Source organism: Stomoxys calcitrans, chromosome 1, assembly GCF_963082655.1.
Source record: "Stomoxys calcitrans chromosome 1, idStoCalc2.1, whole genome shotgun sequence".
Classification (NCBI taxonomy): domain Eukaryota; kingdom Metazoa; phylum Arthropoda; class Insecta; order Diptera; family Muscidae; genus Stomoxys; species Stomoxys calcitrans.
The window spans coordinates 200,087,231-200,112,743 of NC_081552.1; the positions used below are offsets into that span (position 1 = coordinate 200,087,231).

General features: G+C 40.6%; 3 protein-coding genes across 4 annotated transcripts; 2 read left to right on the plus strand and 1 right to left on the minus strand.

Moving 5' to 3' along the window:
• On the plus strand, window positions 1-11,849 carry LOC106087390 (chromosome transmission fidelity protein 8 homolog). The gene is made up of 3 exons (XM_013252417.2): window positions 1-168; window positions 11,334-11,460; window positions 11,517-11,849. Exons 1-3 carry the CDS (start codon window positions 149-151, stop codon window positions 11,814-11,816), a joined length of 447 nt encoding a protein of 148 aa, XP_013107871.1. The 5' UTR covers window positions 1-148; the 3' UTR covers window positions 11,817-11,849.
• On the plus strand, window positions 836-8,559 carry LOC106087387 (general transcription and DNA repair factor IIH helicase subunit XPB). Its single transcript, XM_059370780.1, has 4 exons — window positions 836-936; window positions 5,888-5,971; window positions 6,033-7,076; window positions 7,142-8,559. Exons 2-4 carry the CDS (start codon window positions 5,920-5,922, stop codon window positions 8,455-8,457), a joined length of 2,412 nt encoding a protein of 803 aa, XP_059226763.1. The 5' UTR covers window positions 836-936; window positions 5,888-5,919; the 3' UTR covers window positions 8,458-8,559.
• LOC106087388 (histone-lysine N-methyltransferase E(z)) lies at window positions 11,819-25,263 on the minus strand. Of its 2 annotated transcripts, XM_013252413.2 has the most exons (9): window positions 25,015-25,263; window positions 24,185-24,952; window positions 19,086-19,246; window positions 18,835-18,849; window positions 18,105-18,205; window positions 13,083-13,269; window positions 12,892-13,028; window positions 12,395-12,824; window positions 11,819-12,327 (listed from the first exon to the last, which is right to left on the minus strand). In XM_013252413.2, exons 1-9 carry the CDS (start codon window positions 25,137-25,139, stop codon window positions 11,918-11,920), a joined length of 2,334 nt encoding a protein of 777 aa, XP_013107867.1. In that variant the 5' UTR covers window positions 25,140-25,263; the 3' UTR covers window positions 11,819-11,917. The 2 variants fall into 2 exon arrangements, with proteins under 2 accessions (XP_013107867.1, XP_013107868.1); XM_013252414.2 differs by lacking the exon at window positions 18,835-18,849.
• Between the last annotated feature and the right edge of the window lie 250 nt (window positions 25,264-25,513).

Genomic DNA, 25,513 nt, shown 5'->3' on the forward strand with positions numbered 1-25,513 from the left:
TAACACTGTTAATTGTTGACATCAAAACAGCTGTAAAAAAGGCGGCATCGTTCGCAGTCGGTTTTGTGTAGTGCAGAAAAATTATACCTTGTCTAGTTTCTGAGTTTTCTTTGAAAAGGCTATCGCTAGTTAAAATAAAAAAAGACAAATGCCGGTATTAATAAAAACGTAAGTATTTATTAGAGCTGTATTGTTATGAATTTGACTGCGTATTTGTAATTGCTGTTACAAGATGATGCACGTAAACAGAAAAAGGAAATGCTTACAGTGGGCTCCAAATAAAACTCCGGAATGAAATACTGGATGTTCGGCACATGACATAACTAAATCATAAATGAATATATTTGATGTTCGGTATGAAATACTGAATGGCGCGAAAAGGTTGCGGATAGTGAAATACTTCATACGGAGTAGCTGCAACTGCAATCGCGGACAAAAAGCGGTATCGAGCAGCATTGCTTAAATATTGAGTGCCTAGGATGCTTGAGTTATTGAAGCCTTTAAATAACCAACAACAACATACATACAATTGAATATAAATTAACAGTTTTAGGGCAAAGCATTGTGTCATTGTGGAACGAAGGCATTTCTTTTGACGAAATCGCATTTAATAGAGTTTTTCCTGGGGTCCTCTAGAACTTAAGATCACTAATTCCTGGTTTTAATTTTGCCCACAGAAAGTATGCATTTCTTTTGACGAAATCGCATTTAATAGAGCGCTCCCTGTGGTTCTCTAGAAATCAAGACAATTATTTCCTGGTTCTAAATTGCCCACAGAGAGTTGCATATTTTAAACCGGTTACTTTTTCTAAAATTCGAAAAGTACCGGTTGTAGAGAAGAGAAGAAAACGAACCAGTAACAGTACGCGTGTTTACAACTGTGTTGGCTATAAACAACATAGCAGCTGTTGTGAAATTGCATTGTGTTTCAGTCAGGCTTGAAAAAACACGGCAACCCTGAAATCAGACAGACGTATATTTTTTGTTTATCTCAGAAAAAATTTAATAAATCATAAATTTTACGAAGACACATAACTAACAGGCATCTAAATTGCAGTTTTTGCATATATGATGCCTGGCTCGATACCCCACGACATGGATTGTGGTGTCGCTGAGGTGGAGATTTCAACATCTCAAAATCATTCGAAAGCTGGAAATACCAACAACATGAGCGCGCAAACAAGCGCTAACAAGAGGCAGCATGGAGAAATTGGAGTGAGTCCAGATGATTTGGAAGCCAATGAACTTCGAGAAAGATTAAAGAAACATAAACAGACGGACGACAACCCATTCGGCATTTTAAGTGTCCTTTCTCAAGTAGATTTTACTTCGACATCTAGTTCATCAACTCAAGTCACCCAGGGTGGCAGTGGCATTAAAAACAACAACAACGATAGCGGTGAAACAACATCAAGATGGTGCCCACCAATTTTTATTTTCAACGTCAACATTAAGGCGCTTGTCGATACCTTAAGGCAAACTATACCTAAGTTTTCATTCAAGGTAAAAAATATGAATAAGAATAAAAGTAAAATATTTTTTTCTGATCCGTCCGTTCACTCTTCAATGATGGCCCTTTTGAGAGAAAAGGGCATCCATTCTTATTCATTTACACCAAAGGAGTTGAAACAGCCTTCCTTTATTCTAAGAGGTCTTACGGCTGACACTGAAATAAAGGATATAAAAGAGGAGTTAGATGAAATTATTCCAGACACTGTGGCAAATGTTGCAATGTACAAGACACAAAGGAACAGTAATACTGGCCTGTTTTTAGTATCTCTATTTCCTGGTAAGAACCTCTCAGATATTTCTGGTATCAGAGGCTTGCTGAGTCAGATAGTCTCCTGGGAAAAGCCGAGGAGAACAGATTCGGAAATACAATGCCGGCGGTGTCAACGCTGGGGCCACATTGCAAAGAATTGCAATTCAATGTACAAATGCGTCAAGTGTGATCAGAAGCACGAGCCCGGGGAATGTCAGCGCACTAGAGAGGACTCCTCAGACCCTTATTGCACCAACTGTGGTGAGGTGGGCCATCCCGCTAACTGGCGGGGGTGCCCAACATATAGGAAATATGTTGCTGCTCGTCGGCAAAGAGTAGCTAAGGCAATTGAGGAGAGGTCTCTTGCTAAGAATAACGTTAATAGAGCTGTAGGCTTATCTATGGTGACACCAGGCCATACATTCTCCAATCTATTTCATACGCGTCCTGCGCAGCTCAATGCTCAGCCACAAAAACCTCCTGTCATTGATCAATTTCTGAAATTAGCTTCCATATTTCTGGAATCTGAAGAGTTGACTCTGGAGCAGGAGATCAACATTTTTTTATCTGGATATCCAACAATGCCAAAGACTGAGGCCAAGAATGAATTTTTGCGCCTGTTGAATAAAATTCGAATTAATTATGGACCATAGGTTCATAAAATTTTTGACTTACAACGTAAGATCTCTGGTGGATGCTAGTCGCCAGATAGATCTCAAAAACTGCCTGCATCGTAATAGAATTGATTTTGGTTTCATTCAAGAATGTCACCTGAAAGGAAATAGAAAAGCAAAATTAGATGGATACAATTATGTCTATAATAACTCCTCGGTTGGTGTTGCAGTTGCTATTAAGAATAATATACAATTTAATCGTATATTTTTAAATGATGTTGGAATAAGTACTGCGTTAGTACAGATTGAATTTGCCAACGATGACACCCGTAGAAAGATTTTGATTGGTTCAATTTACGTGCCCTGCAATTATCCACCTCAAAGATTTGAGGCTGATCTGAACAAACTGCTACAACTTTGTGGAAATTTTGATGGTTTCATATTGGGAGGTGATATGAACTCGAAAAGTCCTATATGGGGTGATTTACTCGAAAATTTAAATGGAAAGTTGTTACGAAAGTGGCTCGAAGATAATAGCCTTGATGTTTATCGATTATGTGACTCAGTGCCTTCTTACCCAAATGGCGCCTCATACCTGGACCACTTTTTGGTCAGCCCACACCTGATTAATAGAACTGCACCAAATTTCCACATCGAAACATTGCCTTCTTTCTCGGATCACTTTCCGATTAAATTTTCTCTCCGGGTTGATCAACCAGAACTCCTTTTGAGGTCTCCAAGAACATATACTTCTTATAAGGACACGAACTGGCCCAGCTTTATCCAAGAATTGGACTCTGCATCTTGCCGCATTATGCCACTTTCCAACTCCAACCTTAGGAATGACGAAATCGATATTTTGATAAATGATTTCAAAACATCTTTTCACTCTATTCATAATGCCCACTCAAAGCAAAGTACTTTTCAAGAAAATAAATTCCCCCTTTCGGATAAAACAAGGAAATTATATAAAATTAAACAGCGTTGGCAGAAAGAGCTTAAAAAAATATTCCACCGCACGGGAAACCGAATAAGTAGTGAATATACTGTATTGTCTAAGCAGATACAACTGATAAAAATTATTATCAAAGAATCAGTCAACATTGAGCAAGCGAATCATTTCAATAAAAGGTTGCAGAATATTAAACCTGGTCCATCCGCTTTTAAACAAATCTATCAAATAACTGGTAAAGTTAAATCACCGTTCTGCCAACAAATCATCCAGAACGACAACATACTCACCAATAGTTCCGATATCACACGCCACTTCCAAGAATTCTACTCAGAGACATTTCGCCAAAGACTACCTCATAATCCAGTTGCTGATTTGCAGCTGAGAATAGATAATTGTATAAATGTTACTCCTCTCCATATTTATACATTTAGTGATGAGTTCAATGCGTTGCATAATCATGATAATTTCCATTTCACGAACCCTGGAAAGATCAGGGACATTATCCAACGTACAAATAATAAGAAATCAAGTGGCTTAGATGGAGTTTCTAACTTTCTATTGAAAAAACTTCCCGACTCAACTATAAATCTGTTCACATTTATTTTTAATCATTGCATCAATAACGGATACTTTCCTTCAGATTGGAAAGTTGCAAAGATACTCCCTATCAAGAAGAAGCCTGACTGCAAGACCCCATCCGATTATCGTCCGATTTCCCTTCTGTCCAACATTGGGAAAGTGTTTGAAAACGTCCTAAAGGAAAAAGTTGAAAATGGTTATCTTATTGAACCTATACCACAATACCAGTTTGGCTTCAGGAAAACCCATTCCACCCAGCATGCACTATTGAAATTCCACAACGATATCATCGTCAATCTGCGTAACCAATGCTGCACTGTTGCTATATCACTCGACATAGAAAAGGCTTTTGACTCAGTTTATCACCCAGGTATCATCTATAAGCTTGTCCAGTTGGACACTGATCCATACATTGTGAAAATATTGGCTAGTTACTTCACAAACAGAAGATTTTGTGTAGACATACAGGGTACAACGTCCGCCTTTGGGGCCGTTGGTAGTGGCGTCCCACAAGGAAGTGTATTGGCACCATATCTTTTTAATATATTTTTACATGACTTCCCACACACATCACAGGACTCACAGGCAATTTTATACGCGGATGATTGTCTTATTTATGCCCATGACAAATCCCCTGAAATTGCTCTTGGAAAAGCATCGGTACACCTCGGACTCATTAATGAGTATTATAATACTTGGGGCATTAAAATAAACGCAACCAAATCCCGAGCAATATGCATTAGGAACGCCTCTGGTAAATGTCCAAGATATGTGGTACCCCAGAGTAAAACACTTAACCTTACCCTTAATAGTGTCACGATTCCTGTTGAGTCCAGAATAAAATACCTCGGAGTGACATTTGACAAGATGTTGAAGTTCAACTTGCATGCCAGAGAAGTTCTACAAAAGGCGAAGAGAATTTTAGGTTCTTTTTCTTATATCCTAAACAGTAAATACTTACCTCAGTCTACAAAGTTACTGTTGTATAAGGTGGCTATAAGACCGGTACTCGCCTATGGTTTCCAAATCTGGTTCACAATTTCCCCTACTGTGGCAAAGGAGTTGGAAATATTTGAGAGGAAAATCCTGAGGAAATGTGTAAATAAATTTTATGTAAATCGCACTAAAAGATATGCTAACACTTACATTTATGATAAATCTGGCATTGAACCACTATGTGCGTATGGTTTCAAGCTTCAAGAAAAGTTTATTCAAGGGTTAGCCGAACATGAGAATGACCTAATGAGAGAAATTTATGAATTGGAGGAAAATTCAACATGGGCTGATTCAGCTTACCTTTCTCCTGTTGCAATAATAAATGAAAACAATGACAACGCTTCAGCCCGCCTCGACACTCCTGAATTTTTCAAGAAAACAATAATAGGATCACACCGTGGATGAGAGAAGAGAAGAAAAATATCTAGGAATATTAAATTATTTTAGTTATACGTGTATATTTATATCTAAATGTATTTTAAATACTTACAATGAGCTTGCTCAATTCGTTTAACCACCGTCTTAACACTACAACCCATATATAAAACGTGCTAATGAATACGCTATTTACACACATGTATATATACATACGCAACTGTGATATTTACATTTCCATTAATTAAAGGGCTAGTCCATTTCATTCTGTTAGTTACGGTTTAACAGAAATTGTTATTTCGTTGTATTTGTTATCTAGTTATAAGTAAAGTAAATTATTATTTTAACAGACTCTCTTTGCTCTGTACGTAACAGTAAAGGCCGAGAGCAAGCCTTTTTCATATTCCATTTTATTTTGATATTCGTATCCATATGTATACATTTCACTGTCAAGCACGTAGCCATTATTCATTCATCGTGTATTAGAACGAGACAATAATAGTTCTAAATGTTATTTTAAACGTAATCGATAAGTCATTTCAAATGTAATCGAAAAAGAAGAAGACTCAAATAAACACACTTAATCACTTAATCACTTTCAGTCAGGCTTGATTTGCAAACAAAATTTTTTAGACAAAATGGGACCACCAAAAAAATCAAAAAAAGACAAATTTGGTTCAGAAAAATTTGGTAAGTCCATGGCTTAAAAAATTTACAAAAACCTATAGCTGTCTTGGTTTGAAATATTAAGGTAAAAAACGCCGAGCTGAAGATGATGCATATTCACAACTGGTCGATGACAATGACACCATGGAATTTAGCGAGGCGGATGGAATTCCGGGAGCGGCTTCCAAAAATGCCGAAACCAATGATGATGGCATTATGACTGATGAATATGGAGCCAAGGACTATCGTTCACAAATGGACCTTAAGTTGGATCACGCTAACCGTCCCCTGTGGGTGGCTCCCAATGGCCATATATTTTTAGAATCCTTTTCTCCGGTCTACAAACATGCTCATGATTTTTTAATTGCCATTTCGGAACCCGTTTGTCGACCTGAACACATCCATGAGTATAAGCTGACGGCATACAGTTTGTATGCTGCCGTCTCTGTGGGCCTACAGACTCACGATATTGTGGAATATTTGAAGAGATTAAGCAAAACCACTATACCCGAAGGCATTGTCGAGTTCATTAAATTGTGCACATTGTCCTATGGCAAAGTGAAATTAGTTTTGAAACATAATCGCTATTTCATTGAATCGCCGCATCCGGACATTTTGCAAAAACTTCTAAAAGATCCGGTTATACAACAGTGCCGTCTCAAGCGTGAAGAAGGTGAAGGATTTATCGAGGGGACTTTGGAAAAACAAGCCATTACACAATTTGGTACAAAGATTCCGGATAATGCGCCAAAGACTGATGCTAAAAGTATTCCTAATGCTACTACAACAACAACAACCAATGCCGACGGCACTGTAGCTGTACCTGACGACATCACAAACTTCTATGATAAAATCGACAACGAGGAAGAGGACGAAGACGAGGCGAATTTAAATACTGTCTCGTTTGAAGTGAGTCAGGAAAAGATTGAAGTCATTCAAAAACGTTGCATAGAAATTGAACATCCTCTGCTGGCAGAGTACGATTTTCGAAATGATACCCACAATCCCGACATTAATATTGACCTAAAGCCTGCTGCTGTACTAAGGCCATATCAAGAAAAGAGTTTGCGTAAAATGTTTGGTAATGGTCGAGCCAGATCTGGCGTTATTGTACTCCCTTGTGGTGCAGGCAAGTTTATTATGAAGTTACTAATAGCCAAGTTTAAATAAATAATTTATTTTGATCGCCTACAGGCAAGTCATTGGTTGGAGTTACCGCTTGCTGCACTGTGCGCAAACGTGCCTTGGTTTTATGCAACAGTGGTGTCTCTGTAGAGCAATGGAAACAACAATTTAAAATGTGGTCCACGGCCGATGACAGTATGATCTGCAGATTTACATCCGAGGCTAAAGATAAACCCATGGGCTGTGGCATTCTCGTAACTACCTACTCCATGATAACACATACGCAAAAGCGTTCCTGGGAAGCCGAGCAAACTATGCGTTGGCTGCAAGAACAAGAATGGGGTATAATGGTTTTGGATGAAGTACACACCATACCTGCAAAAATGTTCCGCAGAGTTTTAACCATTGTCCAGTCTCATTGTAAGCTTGGCCTTACTGCCACACTCTTGCGTGAGGATGACAAAATAGCAGATTTGAATTTCCTTATCGGCCCTAAACTCTATGAAGCCAATTGGTTGGAACTGCAGAAGAAAGGTTACATTGCCAGAGTTCAGTGTGCCGAAGTTTGGTGCCCTATGTCTCCAGAGTTCTATCGCGAATATTTAACGACAAAAACTTCAAAGAAGATGCTTTTGTATGTCATGAATCCCTCCAAATTCCGCAGCTGTCAATTCTTAATTAAATACCACGAAACGAGAGGAGACAAGACCATTGTCTTTTCTGATAATGTGTTTGCTTTAAAACACTATGCCATCAAAATGAACAAGCCCTTCATCTATGGCCCTACTTCCCAAAATGAGCGTATACAGATTTTACAAAACTTCAAATTTAACCAAAAAGTGAACACCATCTTCGTTTCAAAAGTTGCCGATACAAGTTTTGATTTGCCAGAAGCAAATGTACTTATACAGATTTCGTCTCACGGTGGTTCACGTCGTCAAGAAGCACAACGTTTGGGTCGTATTTTGCGTGCGAAAAAAGGAGCCATAGCTGAAGAATACAACGCATTCTTTTACACACTTGTATCACAAGACACAATGGAGATGAGTTATTCCCGCAAACGTCAACGTTTCTTAGTGAATCAGGGTTACAGTTACAAAGTTATTACTCATCTCAGTGGCATGGATACAGATCCAGACTTGTTCTACAAAAATCGTGAGGAGCAAGCACAACTATTGCAACAGGTATTGTCAGCTTCAGATTTGGACTGCGAAGATGAGAAGGTGCCAGGAGAGCCAGGCTATAGACCGAATGCTTCGACATCATCGAAACGAACTGGTGGTCTTAGTTCCATGTCCGGTGGAGATGATGCCATTTATTATGAACATCGCAAAAAGAATTCCGGAAATATACATCCCTTGTTTAAGAAGTTCCGTGGTGTTTAATCTGTTCGTACCTATTTTCAGTACATATTCTAATACTGTTTGTGCATGTAATGCTGGTTTCTACAATTATTCCTTTAATAAATTATTATATGGAAAACTTGATGTTTTGAATTTGTTGTAAGCATTTCATCTGTACATATCAAAGAGTAGTTTGAGTGATGGATCTCGCCACGAGCTGATTGTGAGCACCACACGTGTTAGAACTTTGATCTCCGACTTGGGTCGTATTCATAGCCATCACGAGAGTCTCAGCTAAGAGCTACAGGGCGCGTCTACAGGTTGTGGAGAGCGGAATGTATATGGAGTAGCTTCAACTACAGTCGCGGACAATCAGCGGTATCGCGTCTTCAGTCTCAGTGAAAGGACGGCCGACACTGGGTCTTGCTTAAATACTGAACGTTTGTGATAGTCGATATGACAAGACGAGTTATTGGCGTCTTTAAATAACCTATGGCAATAACATTCCCGCGTCGCAGCTAAGCTTCTCGTGACAGCAATGAACACCACACAAATTGGAGCTCAATGTTTCAGCCTGTGTGGTGCTCACAGCTATCCCGTGTCGGGCTGTGTAGTTAGTGTTCTTACATGGCAATACCTAGTCAGCACACCTATCTGTAGTGTGGATCATGCAGATAAGGGATGATTTCCATTCTGAAATGCTGAGCCACAGGATATAATATAACACTTTGAAGGCTCTAGCCCACGCCTGCTTGACGCAATAACCATAAAATGCTCTTATCTTACAAAAAAGAAAAACAAATCCAGAAGCTGAGGTTTTTCTGATTTACCCGGTCTATCAACTCATCGGCAACCTTATTTCCATTACCCTCTAGGCGGCTTGAGACCCTGCACAGACCCCATTTGAAGCTCTTACATGCCCCTGGCGAGAGTCTTAACTAATAGGGAGGTTGTTGTAACCACACGTTGCAAGTATAGATATTGATTCTTCCTTTCTTCTGTCTTCTTACTCTTTTCTTCTCGCTCCCTCTCTCTTTGAGATCATTCTGACCCGGCAATGGTCCCCAGATTTAGTTTTAAAAATCTGGCCGGTTTTATTGGACCGGTCCTTAGTGTTTTGCAGTCAGATCCAAGTCCAGTGCTGCACTCAGGACACATATTAGGGATACTATCTTCCAACCTTGAGCGATACAGGTTCAATCGGTTACATCATCCTGATCTACGATGGGCCAGAGTAGTTCTGGTCCCTATCGTGAGGTCATCAGCAAAGGGTGGTGGGCGCCCACCAAGGATTATATATTTGGTCGGTATGATAAGGGTGCCCTGGTTCCAGCATATTGGTGGATATCCTACAAATCCGCCTTGTATGAGGCAGTTGTGAGTGGAACTGTGAGGTGTTGGCGGATTGGGTTCTTACACAGGGAGGCCAGCCTGATTGATGGCAGCCCAGGAGGAACTGTTTATATAGAAGTTCAAAGTCGTAGGCACTCAGTATTTGTGTAAGAGGCGGTGCCTCCCGACCTCTCACGGAGACTCTCCGCTCGATTGTCCGCGAATACCGTTGCAGCTACTCCGTATGGAGCATTCCACTATCCGCAACCAGCGGACGCATCCGGCAGCTAAGCTTCTCGGGACAGCAATGAACACCACACAGATCGCACCTCAATGTTCCAGCTTGTGTGGTGCTCACAGCTGTCCAGTGACGGGGATGACATCCTGTTGGTGTAGTAGCAGTGTGTGTTACACTGAGGCGGCAGCCTGTGCCGATGAAGGAATTCATCGGGTCAATCCGCTGCATACAACCGGCTGCCATGGGATTGCGATGACATCCTGTGATGGCCTCTAGTGATGGGTTTCTAGGTTTCGCCAGTGTGTCTCGCACACCACCTAGGTAATAATGCGGTCGCACAGTTTATCGCCAGTCGCCTTACATGTTTTCAACAGGGTTTCCTCGTCTATTTCCCAGGTGCTGTCGTCCAAAGATTAGAAGATTCTGTTCTTGTTCCTAGCCCTTTCGCAGATCGTAGTAGCGTGGGCCGACATTGAGAAACAGTTCTCGAGGGTTAATTTCACGATCTTTGGCTGTCTCACCGCTGGGATCGTTTGTCCGTCGACCTATATATCAAGCTCTCTGGTGTAATCAGTTGTCCAGGTGAAGATTTTCATATTACGACTCCTGTAAAAATTCTTTCAAGTCCCGGAGGTAGTATTTATTTGTTCTCACATTCCATTGTTATTATTACCCCTCGTCAGGATAGAGCAGTCACCGCATATGATATTATCTCCACGCCAGAGAGGGTCGAATGCAGATGTCTGAAATGGCCGACTGAAAGAAACTCTCACTGATGAGAGCTCTTCTCCGGTCCGCCAGGCTGCCATCGTGGACATGTGTGTTGGTTCCCCTTTATTAACATTTACCGCACTGCTTTAGAATGACTTCACATGCCACTCTTCAGTATAACAGTTCCTTAAAATGGCCGCGAGGAGCCAAATTGAGGTTCAGACTTCAGTGGTAAAGCAAGTTGTTGTTGTTGTAGCAGTGTGTTGTACACCAAGGCGGCAGCCTTTGCCGATGAAGGATTCCATCGGGTCAATCCGGTACGTACAACCGGCTGCCATGCGATTGGTTGTGATATGATGTTGTTCTAGCTATGTATTATACACTGAGGCGGCAGCCCTTGCCGATGATAAACTCCATCGGGTCAATCCGGTACGTACAACCGGTTGCCGGATTGTGGACTTGATAGGGTGTGTTCTGCGATTTATAACGATTGTCTGACAAACTCTTTCTTTATTTATCAATAATACAGTGTTTGCTGCAGTCCTTTCTACGTACGGGGATGATAATTACAAGCCAACGACGGCAGTCCACGAATACATTAAAACATTTTAAATTCATACCATTTATCTCATTACAGCCAAACATCTGGCGGCATTAAAGAATGGGCTATTGTAGAACTGCAGGGTGACCTGGAGGTGAGAACAAGTGAAGATATGCACGATCAATTTGTGGGCGATCTTTACTACAATAAATATGGGCAACCAGTAAGTAATTTGCGATTGCATATAACAAAAAACCCATCTAATTCCAAATCGTCTAGATTTTAATTATAGGTCATCATATCCTGCAGGGAAGAGAACAAAAGTTAGAAAAACCATTTGCCGTTTTAGAAAAGTCCAAGACCAATGAAGGCCACCACCTGCTAGATCAAACGACCAACAACTTGAATGCTAGTGTCATGAACAGCACAGTTGATCGTACTTTTCTGGATAATACAGTGGCATTGGAGAACAAAAGCAAACAGCGTACAGAATATACGGTGCAGGCCATTGTTACCAAAAAGTTAACATTCAAATCTAGACCAAAACCTATTATAGCTAATGTTGCAAAGAGTGTTTAAAATATTATAATCAAATAGATATTTTGGTATTTATTTATTTTTTTTTATTATGGTATGGAATTGAGAAGCTAAATATAAAAAAAAAACAATTTCGAGATAATTTAAACAATTTCCATTTCGCGCTCAATTCCCACAAACTTCAATTGTTCGGTTGGACCATATCTGTAGTCAAAGAACAGCTCTTCGCCGGGTTGAATGGCTCGTTTGGCAAATATACCAATGCGATGATCTCCGGTAACCATCATGACCTTGGCATAGCAATTGGGATTGATGGAATGATTGGCAAAACGAATTTTGTTGCCCTTGCGTGTGGCGTCGACAACGAAATCATTGTTCAAATTAAAAAGAAATGAGCACATATATTTGTCATAGACTTTGCCGCGGCGGTCAGCCTCATCTTGCGAAATGATTTCACCACAATATTCGGAAATGAATTCGTTTTTCTGGGCACCCTCTTTAAGGAAAATACCCCAACCCGCGACATCTGAGGGAGCCATAAGTAGGTGTTTATCTATCAAACAAAAACAAAAAAATTTTAGTAGAAATTTTTTTGGGCAAAATATTTAAAAAAAACTTACGCAGCCCCCTCTGAACACAAACATTTTTGCAAGTGATTTTCGTCAACTTGAATTGATCAGCTCCACATGCCTGGCATAGATCAGGATCACATTCACGCACAGCCAAATAACAGGGGCATTGTTTGGTGTTACACTGAGCCTTGCAGCGACATCCGGGGAAACGATTTTGACAATCACTGCTGCAATTGCAAAATTTCTCACAAAAGTTTTGGGTTTGTATACAGGAGCAATTCATATCACACGGACCGGCATGGTCACATGGTGTATAGTTGTAGACGTGATTGGAGGAGGAATCCTTCTTCAATTGTATTTTACGACAATGCAGTGACCACAGACGTTGCTTCTTTTTCTTCTTACGCGGCGGTGTGTAATCTTGGCGCAACTCCTCAATGCTAAACTCGGCAGCCTCTTTTTGGGCAAATTCATAAACCTTGAAAGATAAATGCCATTACCAAAATCAATGTTTTCTTATAAAATCCTTCCTTATATTCATCTACCTGTTGACAAGTCTTTGTTAGCATAGTTTGTGCTATGGCGCAATAATTTTTGAGAAAAACTTTGTGTAATGTACGAAACAGCGATTGATCAGCACCAGTCCAATCACATTTAGAGCTAGAGGTATTCATCATGCCAGCTGAGATTAAGCAAATTATTATTTATTATGGAGTTGTCTTCCATTCATACATACCCATTATAGAATTGATTTCTGCAGAGGCAGCACTTGTCACCGTGCCATTTTCTTTATTTTGTTCATTGTTGAATTCCTTGTTGCTAAACTGACTGTTGCTATCATTGCTGTCCTCTGAGCTGGCTTCGTTACAAGAATCAATGGGTGGTGTTTTACTATCTGCCGCAAGTTTTTCTTTCATTCCATCCTGCAAGAAAACATGCGAGTACAATAAAAAATCAAGTAAGAGCGTGCTAAGTTCGACCGGGCCGAATCTTATATACCCTCCACCATGGATCGCATTTATCGAGCTCCTTGCGCGACATCTCTTTTTAGGCAAACAAAAAATAATGAATAAGAACTGTTAAGCTATTGGAGCTACATGTAATTATAGTCCGATTCGGACCATAATTGAATTGAATGCTGAACATTGTAGAAGTCATTGTGTAATATTCCAGTCCATTCGGATAAGAATTTCGCCTTGTGGGTGCACAAGAAGCAAAATCGGCAGATCGTTTATATGGTAGCTGTATCAAGCTATATATCGATTCAGAACATATTGGACACGTATGTTGAAGGTCGTGGGAGAAGCCATTGTACAAAATTTCTGACAAATCGGATAAGAATTGCGCACTCTAGAGGCTCAAGAAGTCAATATCCCAGATCGGTTTATATGGAAGCTATATTAGGTTATGTACCGATTTTGGCCATATCTAACACAGTTGTTGGAAGTCATAACAACACACCTCATGCAAAATTTCAGCCAAATCGGATGAGAATTGAGCCCTCTAGCGGCTCGAGAATACCCCAAGCGAGGCCCAATTTCCCGGCGCAGGCAGTGGTGCTCACTAACCCCAGAATCAGCGTGCTGAATCTGAAAATTAACAGGGTAGTCAATAAACATAAGCGGAATTTGTGGCTGAACACTTGGAGCAATGTAGCTTAGATACCGGTTTAGGCAAGCTATGGTCTACTGTTAAGTCAATCTCGTACCCCGGTAGACGGGATGACAGAATCTCAGTCACATTCGTCGTATCCGTGGTCTTCGGGCCATCACAATCTACCGTGGACGAAGTTACGGATGTTATCCCAGGAACAAAGGCATTGGGCGCCGACGAAATCTCTACACTGATGCTGAAGAATCTGGATCAACCTGGAGTCGAGTACCTTACAACTGTCTTTGAACATTCATATAGTACCCGATGTCTGGAAGATGGCTAGAGTGATCCCGCTTCTGAAGCCTGGAAAGTATTCCAAGTTTGAGGGAGTCGTATAGACCGATCTCCCTTCTCTCACCAGTAGCCAAGACGCTTGAGGCCAATCCCATGGCAGCCGGTTGTATGTACCGGATTGACCCGATGAATTCCTTCATCGGCAAGGGCTGCCGCCTCAGTGTACCACACACTGCTACTACAACAACACTTGAGACATTACTCCTCCCGAGTCTCGCAAGAGAATTTCCATGTGATATAACGGTCCTCGTGGCACTGGACCTATCGAAGACATTCGACACGGTCAGCAATGCCAAGCTATTTGAGGACATCGCCAACACGTTCCTCCAAATTATCTATGTGGTCGCCAGTGACTTATGGAATTTAGGGATAATGAGTCGAAACACCGTAGAGTGAAACAAGGAGTTCCCCAAGGCGGGGTGACATCTCCGGCACTGTTTTGTCTTTGAACATTCTTATAGTCCCCGATGTCTGGAAGATGGGCAGAGTGATCCCGCTACTGAAACCTGAAAAGGACCCGAGTTTGGGGGAGTCGTACAGACCGATCTCCCTTCTCTCACCAGTAGCCAAGTTGCTTGAGGGGCTAATCCTCCGAAGCCTCATTGGAGAATTTCCATTCGCCAAGCATCTGCATGGATTTTGAAAACTGTATAGCACGACCACTGCTTTGCATGCCATCACCGCACACATTTGCTGTGGCTTCAATCAGCCCAGGCTATGTGATAGGACGGTTCTCGTGGCACTGGACCTATCGAAGGCATACGACAGCCATGCTAAACTATTGGAGGACATCGCCAATACGTCCCTCCTTATAATTATTATCTGTATGGTCGCCAGGGATAAGAAATCGAAACACCGTATAGTGAAACAGGGAGTTCCCCAAGGCGTGGTGATATCTCCGGCACTCTTTAACCTCCACCTTTTTTCCATTCCAGACGTAGGATTATGGTAGAATGCCTCGTTTCATTTTTAAGCTCTCTACAGACATTCGACCTTCTTGTCATTCCAGACTCTGTAAGAGTCTGGGGTGGCTCCGCCAGCTACAGGCCAGCGTTTCCTTTCATTTCTCTCTCTCCTTCATCTTCATGCGCATGTGCTTTGTCCAGCGTTGCCGTTTTGGGGTTTCTCTACCAAATTTGGTAGGATGTACTACAGTACTGCCGTCTCTAATAACGAGAGATGAGCTGAAACTTTGTACAGATTCTTTTGTGTTTTGTTTATAGGCAGATTAAGTTCAAAGATGAGATATATCGGACTATTTCTTGATAAAGCCCACATCTTCCATTTTAAGGACTTATGCCCTTAAAAGGCGCATTTATTACCTGATTTTGCTGAAATTTGGCACAGAGTGTTATGTTAAGACCCTTTAAATTTGTTTCGAGCATGTTCCAGATGGGACTACATCTGGGTCAAGGACTTGGGCCTATAATGCAAATTGTTGAAAATTTTTTCTGATGGTCTTGCCAGTATTCGACACCAGGCGTTTAGCGTCATAGGCGGACATGCTAACCTCTGCACTTTGGTGGCCTATAATAGGAACATTTATTACCCGATTTCTATGTAACTACCACAGTTAATGGTATAGTGATTTCCCGATTTTTGGTCTTGGCCCCATAAGAAGCGCATTTATCGCCCGATTTCGCTAATATCTGGCACAGTGAGTTGTGTTTGGACACTCGACACCCGTACCGACAATAGTGTAGATGGGACCATGTTGCTGTTGTTGTTATAGTAGCCACATTTTTATGTGGAGGTGAAGACTCTCCGTACGATACCGCTAATTGTGGACGAGCCCGGTGGCGCATTTATTACCTGATTATGCTGAAATTTGGCACAGAGTGTTATGATAAGACCCTTGAAATTTGTATCGAGCTTTTTCCAGAACGAACTATATTTGGATAGAGCTTCCATATATATCGAACTACAGATTTCAGGTCTTGGGCCTATGAAAGAAGCATTTATTACCCGATTTCTGTGAAACTAGCACAGTGAGGAGTGTTAGGCCCTTCGACAACGGTACGAGTATGGTTAATGGTATGCCGATCACCCGATTTACGGTCTTGGGCCCATAAAAAGCGCATTTATTGACCGACTGCGCTGATATCTGGCACAGTGAATTGTGTTTGGAAACTTGACATCCGTACCGAAAATATTGGGTTGCCCAAAACTAATTGCGGATTTTTCATATAGTCGGCGTTGACAAATTTTTTTACAGCTTGTGACTCTGTAATTGAATTCTTTCTTCTGTCAGTTATCAGCTGTTACTTTTAGCTTGCTTTAGAAAAAAAGTGTAAAAAAGTATATTTGATTAAAGTTCATTCTAAATTTTATTAAAAATGCATTTACTTTCTTTTAAAAAATCCGCAATTACTTTTTGGGCAACTCAATAGTTTAGATGGGACCATGTTGTTGTTGTTATAGTAGCCATATTTTCATGTGGAGGTGGCGATTCTCGTCATGCTCCTGTAGATGAGCAAGCTCGTTCCGGCCCTAAAGATCGATCGCCGTGGGAACAAGGTGGCCATTGGTTATTTAAAGGCGCCAATATTACTTGTCATATTGAGCATCATAGGCACACAGTATTTGTGCAAGAGCCGATGCCGCCCGGCCTCTCAATGAGACTCTCCGCACGATACCGCTGATTGTCCTGTTGCCGCGCCCGGTAGCGTATTTATTACCTGATTATGATGAAATTTGGCACAGAGTGTTATGTTAAGACCCCTGAAATTTGTTTCGAGCTTTTTCCAGAACGAGCTATATTTGGATAAAGCTTCCATATATAACGAATTGCAGATTTCAGGTCTTGGGCCTATGAAAGAAGCATTTATTACCCGATTTATATGAAACTAGTACAGATAATGGTATACCGATTTCCCGATTTGTGGTCTTGAGCCCATAAAAAAGCGCATTTATTGCCCCATTTCGCTGATATCTGGCACAGTGAGTTGTGTTTGGACACTCGACACCTGTACCGAAAATAGTTTAGATGGGACCATGTAGTTGTTGTTGTTGTTATTATAGTAGCCATATTTTCATGTGGAAGTGAAGTCTCTCCGTACGATACCGCTAATTGTCCTGTGGACGCGCCCGTTAGCGCATTTATTACCTGATTATGCTGAAATTTGGCACAGAGTGTAATGTTAAGACCCCTCCCTGAACGAACTATATTTGGATAAAGCTTCCATATATACCGAACTACAGATTTCAGGTCTTGGGCCTATGAAAGAAGCATTTGTTACACGATTTATATGAAACTAGCACAGAGAGTAGTGTTAGGCCCATCGACATCGGTACGAGTATGGTTAATGGTATACCGATCAACTGAGTTACGGTCTTGGGCCCATAAAAAACGCATTTATGGCCCGATTTCGCTGATATCTGGCACAGTGAGTTGTGCTGGTGCCGCCCAGCCTCTCAATAAGACTCTCCGCTCGATGCCGATGAGTGTCCGCGACTGCCGCCGCAGCTACTCCGTATGGAGCATTCCACCACACACAACCGCAGCAACTCGCAGCTAAGCTTCTCGTAATAGCAATGAACATCACACAGATCGGACCTCAATGTTCCAGCCTGTGTGGTGCTCACAGCTATCCCATGCCGGAACCATATTTATATATAGCTGCTACGGGTTCATAAAAGGTAAAATTTTCACCTGATATTTACTAAAAATGTTTAATATTCATATATATCTGAGACGATGGTTATCCAAAGTTCAGCCTGGTAGAGCTTACGCCGTTTATACTTGTTTTGAACTGCAGGGTCTATTGTATTCTTCCAAATTTTATTATTTTGAATACCAGATAGAACTTACCAGAAGCATATAGCAATTGTTGGTACATGGCTCCGTAAATGGCTTGATTTCGGGAAAACGACGTTTCTGTAGATTTGGACCAGCATGACCCACTTGTAGACCTGTGAAAATGGTAATATAAATAAATATTCTTTTATTATGTGGAATTTATGGGAAGATGTACGTATTAAAATGAACTGTTCGTGATGTTATTGTTACTGCTTGTTTGACTGTTTATTTTTTTTTTAATGATTACAAAAAGGATTCGTTTCAAAAAAGTTAAAATGTTCAAAAAGTAGTAGAAAATGGATAAAGCGATGTGGAAATATCTCAAAAAGAAGGAAGTCATATCACAAAATAGGACAATGCCAATTCAGTTAGGTGGGACGACAAAAGTATATATTCACACTAACATGTGCCATGATATGTGTCAATATTTGTATGTATATATGAATGCATACTAACAGTATGTTCAACTATTGTTCATAATTTCGAAAATCATATTCAAACATTTAAAATAATGAATAATAGAAACAATAAAAAAAAGTTTAATGATTTTCGCACATATCACTGACTTGAAAACTATGTTAAGAGGATGGTATTTGTTTGGCTGTTTTCTGTTGTTGTTGTTAATGTTTTTATCTTTTTATTCTGAGCATGATGAAAAGAAACATCGAATGGTATAGAATGGATCAATGATATGAATTAGCAACATTCAGTTATTAAACATAGAACAACAGCTACAACTCACCGTGAGTTGGATGGCCTGAAGTTGTGGTAAATATTAAAATTATGTTTTTTTTTATTAATTTCATATATTTTGTAACGACATAAAATAAATAAAATTTTTGCACGTATGTATGTATAGAGGCATACATGTTTTTTTTTTTTTTAATCAATGATTTTGTAAGTATTTTGAAAACCAAAAATAAAAAGAATAAAAAAATAGAAAATATTTCATTCAAAGTAATTTTTAAGTACTCTTAGTTAAATGATACTTACGATGCAGGAAACAATCATATTTAAAGCAGCGTCTACAGAATAGTGTATGAAATGAATGCAAAGTTCTTTCTCTTGATACACTCTCGGCTTTTTCGCCATCAATGTTCGGTGTACATTCTTGGGGACGTTCTGGGTCTTGATGTTCTGTGAGTTCAATATACCTTGAAAAAAAAAACGTTAATAAATTAATAAATGGTCAAGATTTACACAAAGCAAAAACGGACCCACACACTGATCCAATCCTTAGACCAGTACCGGGTGAATCCTGTGCTTGGAGACTGGATGTGTCCCATGGCATAAATATAAGGGAGAAAGTGGCACAAGGCACGCCACAGCGGGGCATTTTATCGCCACTGCTATGGGTGACCACCATAAATGGCCTATTATGGATGCTGACTGAGGAGGGATTTGAACCCGTATGCTACGCAGACGATGTTATAATACTTCTAAGTAGTAAGGATCCGAATCAGCTATGCAGAAGCGCCGAAAGGGTATTGTATAGGGCATATGACTGGGCTAAACCCTGAGAAGACTGAAATATGCCTGTTCACGAGGAAGAAGAAGGTGGACCTATTTAACGCAACACGTTTCATCAATAAGACGATTTCGATATCTGACAAGGTCAAATACTTAGGTGTGATCTTGGACAGGAAACTGAATTGGAAGTGTCACATTCAGGAGCTTACAGAGATGGCTCACATATGTTGGGCACTATGTAGAGGGAAATGGGGCCTGAATCCGAGAATAGTCCACTGGCTCTACAGAAGCGTGATTAGACCAATACTTACTTACTTACTCAGTAGTTTGGTGGACTGTTATGGAGAAAAAGTGCATCATAAGGACCATACAACAGGTTCAGAGAACATGGTGTCTTGGCATAGGCGGAGCGACGAGGACCACGCCCACTTGGGCACAGGGGACTATTCTAGATATCCGCCCCATTGACATACAGATTATGTGTGAGGCAGCCACTGCGGCTATGAGACTTAAGGAGTAAGGATCCGAATCAGCTAAGCAGAAGGGCCGAAAGGGTCTTGCATATGGCATATGACTGGGCTAAACCCAGAGGTCTCAATGTTAACCCAGAGAAGACTGATATATGCCTGTTCACGTGGAAAACAATGGTGGGCCAATTTAACGCAACACGTTTCCTCAATAAGACGATTTCGATATCTGACAAGGTCAAATACTTAGGTGTGATCTTGGACAGGAAACTGAATTGGAAGTGTCACATTCAGGAGCTTACAGAGATGGCTCACATATGTTGGGCACTATGTAGAGGGAAATGGGGCCTGAATCCGAGAATAGTCCACTGGCTCTACAGAAGCGTGATTAGACCAATACTTATTTACTTACTCAGTAGTTTGGTGGACTGCTACGGAGAAAAAGTGCAACATAAGGACCGTACAACAGGTTCAGAGAACATGTTGTCTTGGCATAGGCGGAGCGATGAGGACCACGACCACTTGGGCACAGGGGACTATTCTACATATCCGACCCATTGACATACAGATTAAGTGTGAGGCAGCCACTGCGGCTATGAGACTTAAGGCGATGGGAGAATGGATTGAGAAGGGGAAGCAGCTCATACCATCGCGGTATAATCGAGGCGAAGATAGGAAACTTGTAAGAAAGGGAAGAGATTTCCGCTCGCATACCTAAGATGAACCTTGAAGTCGATTTGGCGGTGAAGGCCAGAGGACTGCCTTCAATAAACTTGGTTAACCCGAAGCCTTTCGGGTCGACGCATTCCGAGTTAAGGGAGTGGGCGACGAATGCGCATGCAACATTGTGGAACAGCGAAACTGTCATAGGACGGCGAAAATCCTATGGGGGGGATCCAGACCGTGAGAAGACGAGGCTATTACTGAAAGGAAGTAAGAATTGCTATTGGTATCATAACGGGACACATAAGACTACGAGTTCACCTATGTAAAATCGGTGCGGCTAGTGATAGCATGTGTAGGGCACGCGGGAAAGATGATGAGACATTGAAGCATTTCTTTTGTCATTGCCCGGCTTTCGCGTCTTACAGATACCGGCACTTAGGTGGAGACACAATACCAGGCATGAACCAACTTAGGGGAGTTGTATTGAAAACTATTAAGTATTTTGTAAGTAGCACGGAATTCCTAACAATTAAAGAGCTTTTAGTGAAATACCATGCTACTAAAATAGTATATGTATTGGGTTGCCCAAAAAGTAATTGCGGATTTTTCATATAGTCTGCATTGACAAATTTTTTCACAGCTTGTGACTCTGTAATGCATTTTTTCTTCTGTCTGTTATCAGCTGTTACTTTTAGCTTGCTTTAGAAAAAAAGTGTAAAAAAAGTATATTTGATTAAAGTTCATTCTAAGTTTTATTAAAAATGCATTTACTTTCTTTTAAAAATCCGCAATTACTTTTCGGGCAACCCAATATATCGCTTGACTAACAGTATAATAAAATAGATTCCTTTATTTGAATCCTATATGATCATAGACCAATAGGTTATAAATTCGCTCGCAGGGTTCATGGTCATTAACGTTTGGGTGTTAGATAACCTCCATTCTTAAAAGTCTTTATTTCAGCCCGACACTGTCATGATGTCCGATTTAGAGGTGTTTTTGAGGGTGAGATGGTCTCCTAGACATTTGGCCCTGAAAAAATAGCATTGTCCACTTCTTTCAAATACCATTTATTTAAACACCATATTGCCATTGGTTTAAGGAGAGTTTATGGGATGAGGTGTCCTCAAACACTTGGCCCTGAATTTTGTAGCCTTTGGGGGGTGTTTTGGGAAAGGGGGGTGCTCCAAATATATGGTCCCACATTTGGATATCAGATTCGTATTCTACTCCCAAATACCTTTATTTGAGCCCCATATCGCGATGGTCAGTAAATATTTGCTGTTTGTGGGGTGTTTTGGGGAAGGGTTAGACCCACAGAAAATTGGTCGCGAAAGTGGGTATCAATTTCGTACTCTTCTCCCCAAAACCTTTGGCGCCACATTTACGTGGTCGGTATATATGCCCGATTTAGGGGTGTTTTGGGGAGTGGGGTGGTCCCCCAAACACTTAGCCCAAAAAATCCATCAGCATCGTGCTTTACTCTCAAATATCATTTATTTGAACACCATATTGCCATTGGCCTCAAAATTGGATATCAAATTCGTTTTCTAATCTCAAATACCTTTCATTTAAACCCCTTATTGCAAAAGTCAGCAAATATGTCCGGCTTGATATGGGCCCTAAAAACTATCAATATCGAGATCCCAGAATGTTGATATCAGATTCGTGGTCTACTCCCAAATACCTTTCATTTGAGCCTCATATTCCATAGAGGGCAAACACGACCGGTTTGGGGGTTGAGGCGGCCGTTCAGTGTTATATCAGATTTGTGTTCTACTCTAAAATACCTCGTATTACGGCTCCATATTGGAATTGTCAGCAAATACGTCCTATATGGGTAGTGTTATGGGGATGGGGCGGCCCCATAGACACTTTTTTCCCCAATATTGATATTAAATTCGTGCTTTGCTCTCATAGACCTTTCATTTGTGCCCCATTTTGCTATGGTCGTAAATTTGTCGTCTTTGGGGTGTGTTTGGGAGGGGCGGCCCCCAAACACTTGGCCCCACATTTGGATATCAGAATCGTATTCTACACTCAAATACCTTGAATTTAAGCCCCATACAAAATTTCGCCTTAATCGCACCACCCATCACCGAGATCGGGCTTTTCTGAAAATTAGGATAAGGGGGAGGGTCCGCCCCACTTCAGATATCGAAATTTGTAGTACCCTATTTTCACCACGGGATCATTATGCACGATTCATGAAAATCGGTTCAGCCGTTTTTGAGTCTATAAGGAACACACAAACAAAAATACCAGCCAACAAACAAACAAACCGACAAACAAACACAAATTGATAAGATACACAAAATCCTCTTTACAATCTAAAGTTGGAAAAAATTATTTTAAAAAGTAGGCAACATCTTCACAAAATTTAGGTTAAAAACGAAATTAAGGGTCTGGGAAAGAGCTTTAATGCCACAAGGAAAAATATTTGTTTATATAGTGGCCACAAAATTTAGGTTACACATTTAGTTTTTTGCTTATAACTCAAAAACAAACAAAAAGAGATAATCGAGCAAAATTTATACGTCTGAAAGTTCTTGAAACAATTTTTTTCAAGACCCAGATCCGTCTCCCGGGGATTTTTTTATCGTTAGAATCAGTACGTCAAACTGTACAAAATATGTAATTTTCTGAGGAATCGGTGAGGGGCGAGTAAAATGCACTTGGACTGTGATAAGTCAACATCCCTACGAGCTGCCTATGGTTCCTTTGGCGCAGGGTAATGCATCCCATAGCGTTATTCCACGCAGACGTCGTACAAAATGTCAAACCTGGAAAAAAAACAACCTCGTTCAAAGGTAGTCTAAGAATTTCCCTGGCATTACACTTTCTTGACCAGCTTGTCAATAACCTTATTTCCTGGCTGGTGGTCGGGCCCTATATGCAAATGCAATGATTATTAAGGAAATTTGCAACAAATTAAAATTTTTGCAATTTTTCTTCTAGAAATCGTCAAATTAACGTTATTAACAGTTTTTGAATCTAAAGCTGGGGCCGAAAACCGCTTACGCGAGGAACGAGAACGAGTAAAATGGTTCGAAATCTCTCTATTGTGAATTATTTATCTCTTTATTGAACGGGAATTTTTTAACTTTGGGAACGCGATTGTTTAAATCAATCATTATTAATAGACTTTGAGATAAAAATTTATATAAAAATGGCATAACATCCATAAAATAAGAGATGAAATTTCATTCGATATGAAAGCGCACTCAATCACGGGTAATTCGCCCTCTGGTATGGGTTATTTACTCATACCAGGGTTATTTACCGATGGGTTATTTACAAATACATGTACACATTATTGCACTATCCCATGGCAGCCGGTTGTACGTACCGGATTTCCCCGATGGAGTCCTTCATCGACAAGGGCTTCTACCTCAGTGTACAATACACTGCTACAACAACAACAGCCCACTATTACGCACGGGCTTGGAAATAATATGCCTATCACTGATCTAAACCAATAATACTTACTTTTCCTTGAGCTCTTGTGGGGTTCCTTTATCCGGAAAATTAGAGCTGACAGCTTGAAAAATAATTGGAGGTGGAAATGGCATCTTTTCTTTTAGATTTTCCATAGGTTCACCCTCAGCCTTAGCTTCTGCCTTAACATTATCTACACTGGCGACTTCTTTTTCTGGGTTAACACTTTCACCAATTTCCTCTTTTGCATCATCCTTTTTAGTGGTTTCCTGTTCAATTTCTGTGGACTTACTTTCATTCTCATTCTTTATCTTGTCCTTGTCCTTATCCTTATCCTCTTCTGTTTTATCTTTGTTTTCTGCATCGTTTTGAATGGACTCGATTTTTAAGGGTACCCCCGTTATTTCCTCGATTTCTTTGGGATACGTGCGCATCAGTGCATGTACAAGTTCTACGAAGATTGTGTCATCCATGAACGATGGATCTTTATCACCATGCACTTTGCCATCGTAATTCTTGATCAATTCCTCAATAAATTTGCCATCCTTGTCCAAGACTTCGTCACCCATATAGGGAATATTGTGCAAGACTGTCTCGTCTTCTACCATGAAATTTTGCTGAGTAGGAGCCCATGTATACATTGTAGGTATGGGTGTCACCGCATTGATGACACAAATTGGAACTTGTTGCGTGCCACCACCATTGTAGACGGTAACTTCAGCCCGTTTTACGCAATCGACATGAGGAGGATCGTATGGTTGGGCCTGCCATAATTTGGGTTCACAGTACAAATCTTGAACGTTGTAATTGTGTTCGTCCCTGAATGGAAAAGTCATGGATTAAAGTTAAAAGCTATGTAAATAAGCTATGTACATGCATACCAATTTTTAATCCATGCTTCCTTAATCTCATCCGCTCTCTTGTATCGCTTTTGCTGCCTTATTTTCATATACTCCTTTTTAACACGTCGCTTCCATTCCAGTGAAACTTTTGAATTGTTTGCCATTATTAATTGTAATGTAATTTCTCTGTACAATGCATTAATTTTCAAATATAAACAAAGAAAATTATTATTTGAAAACTTGCGTTCTCATCAATTCACAAAATTTGGCAAAAACAATTTGCGGGAAAATAAATGCTTGTACCGGTTTTTATGCCGGTTACCAATTTATTAGAACAGCACCGTTCGCGGTTTGATTAGTGAGTGAAACGTAACGCACACAATGGGAGTGTATTGGAGAAACTAATACATTCATAGCGGATGAGTTTTGTTGTTGTAGCAGTGTGCTGTACACTGAGGCGGCAGCCTTTGCCGATGAAGGAATTCATCGGGTCAATCCGGTACGTACAATCGGCTGCCATGGGAGTGGTGAGTATTGG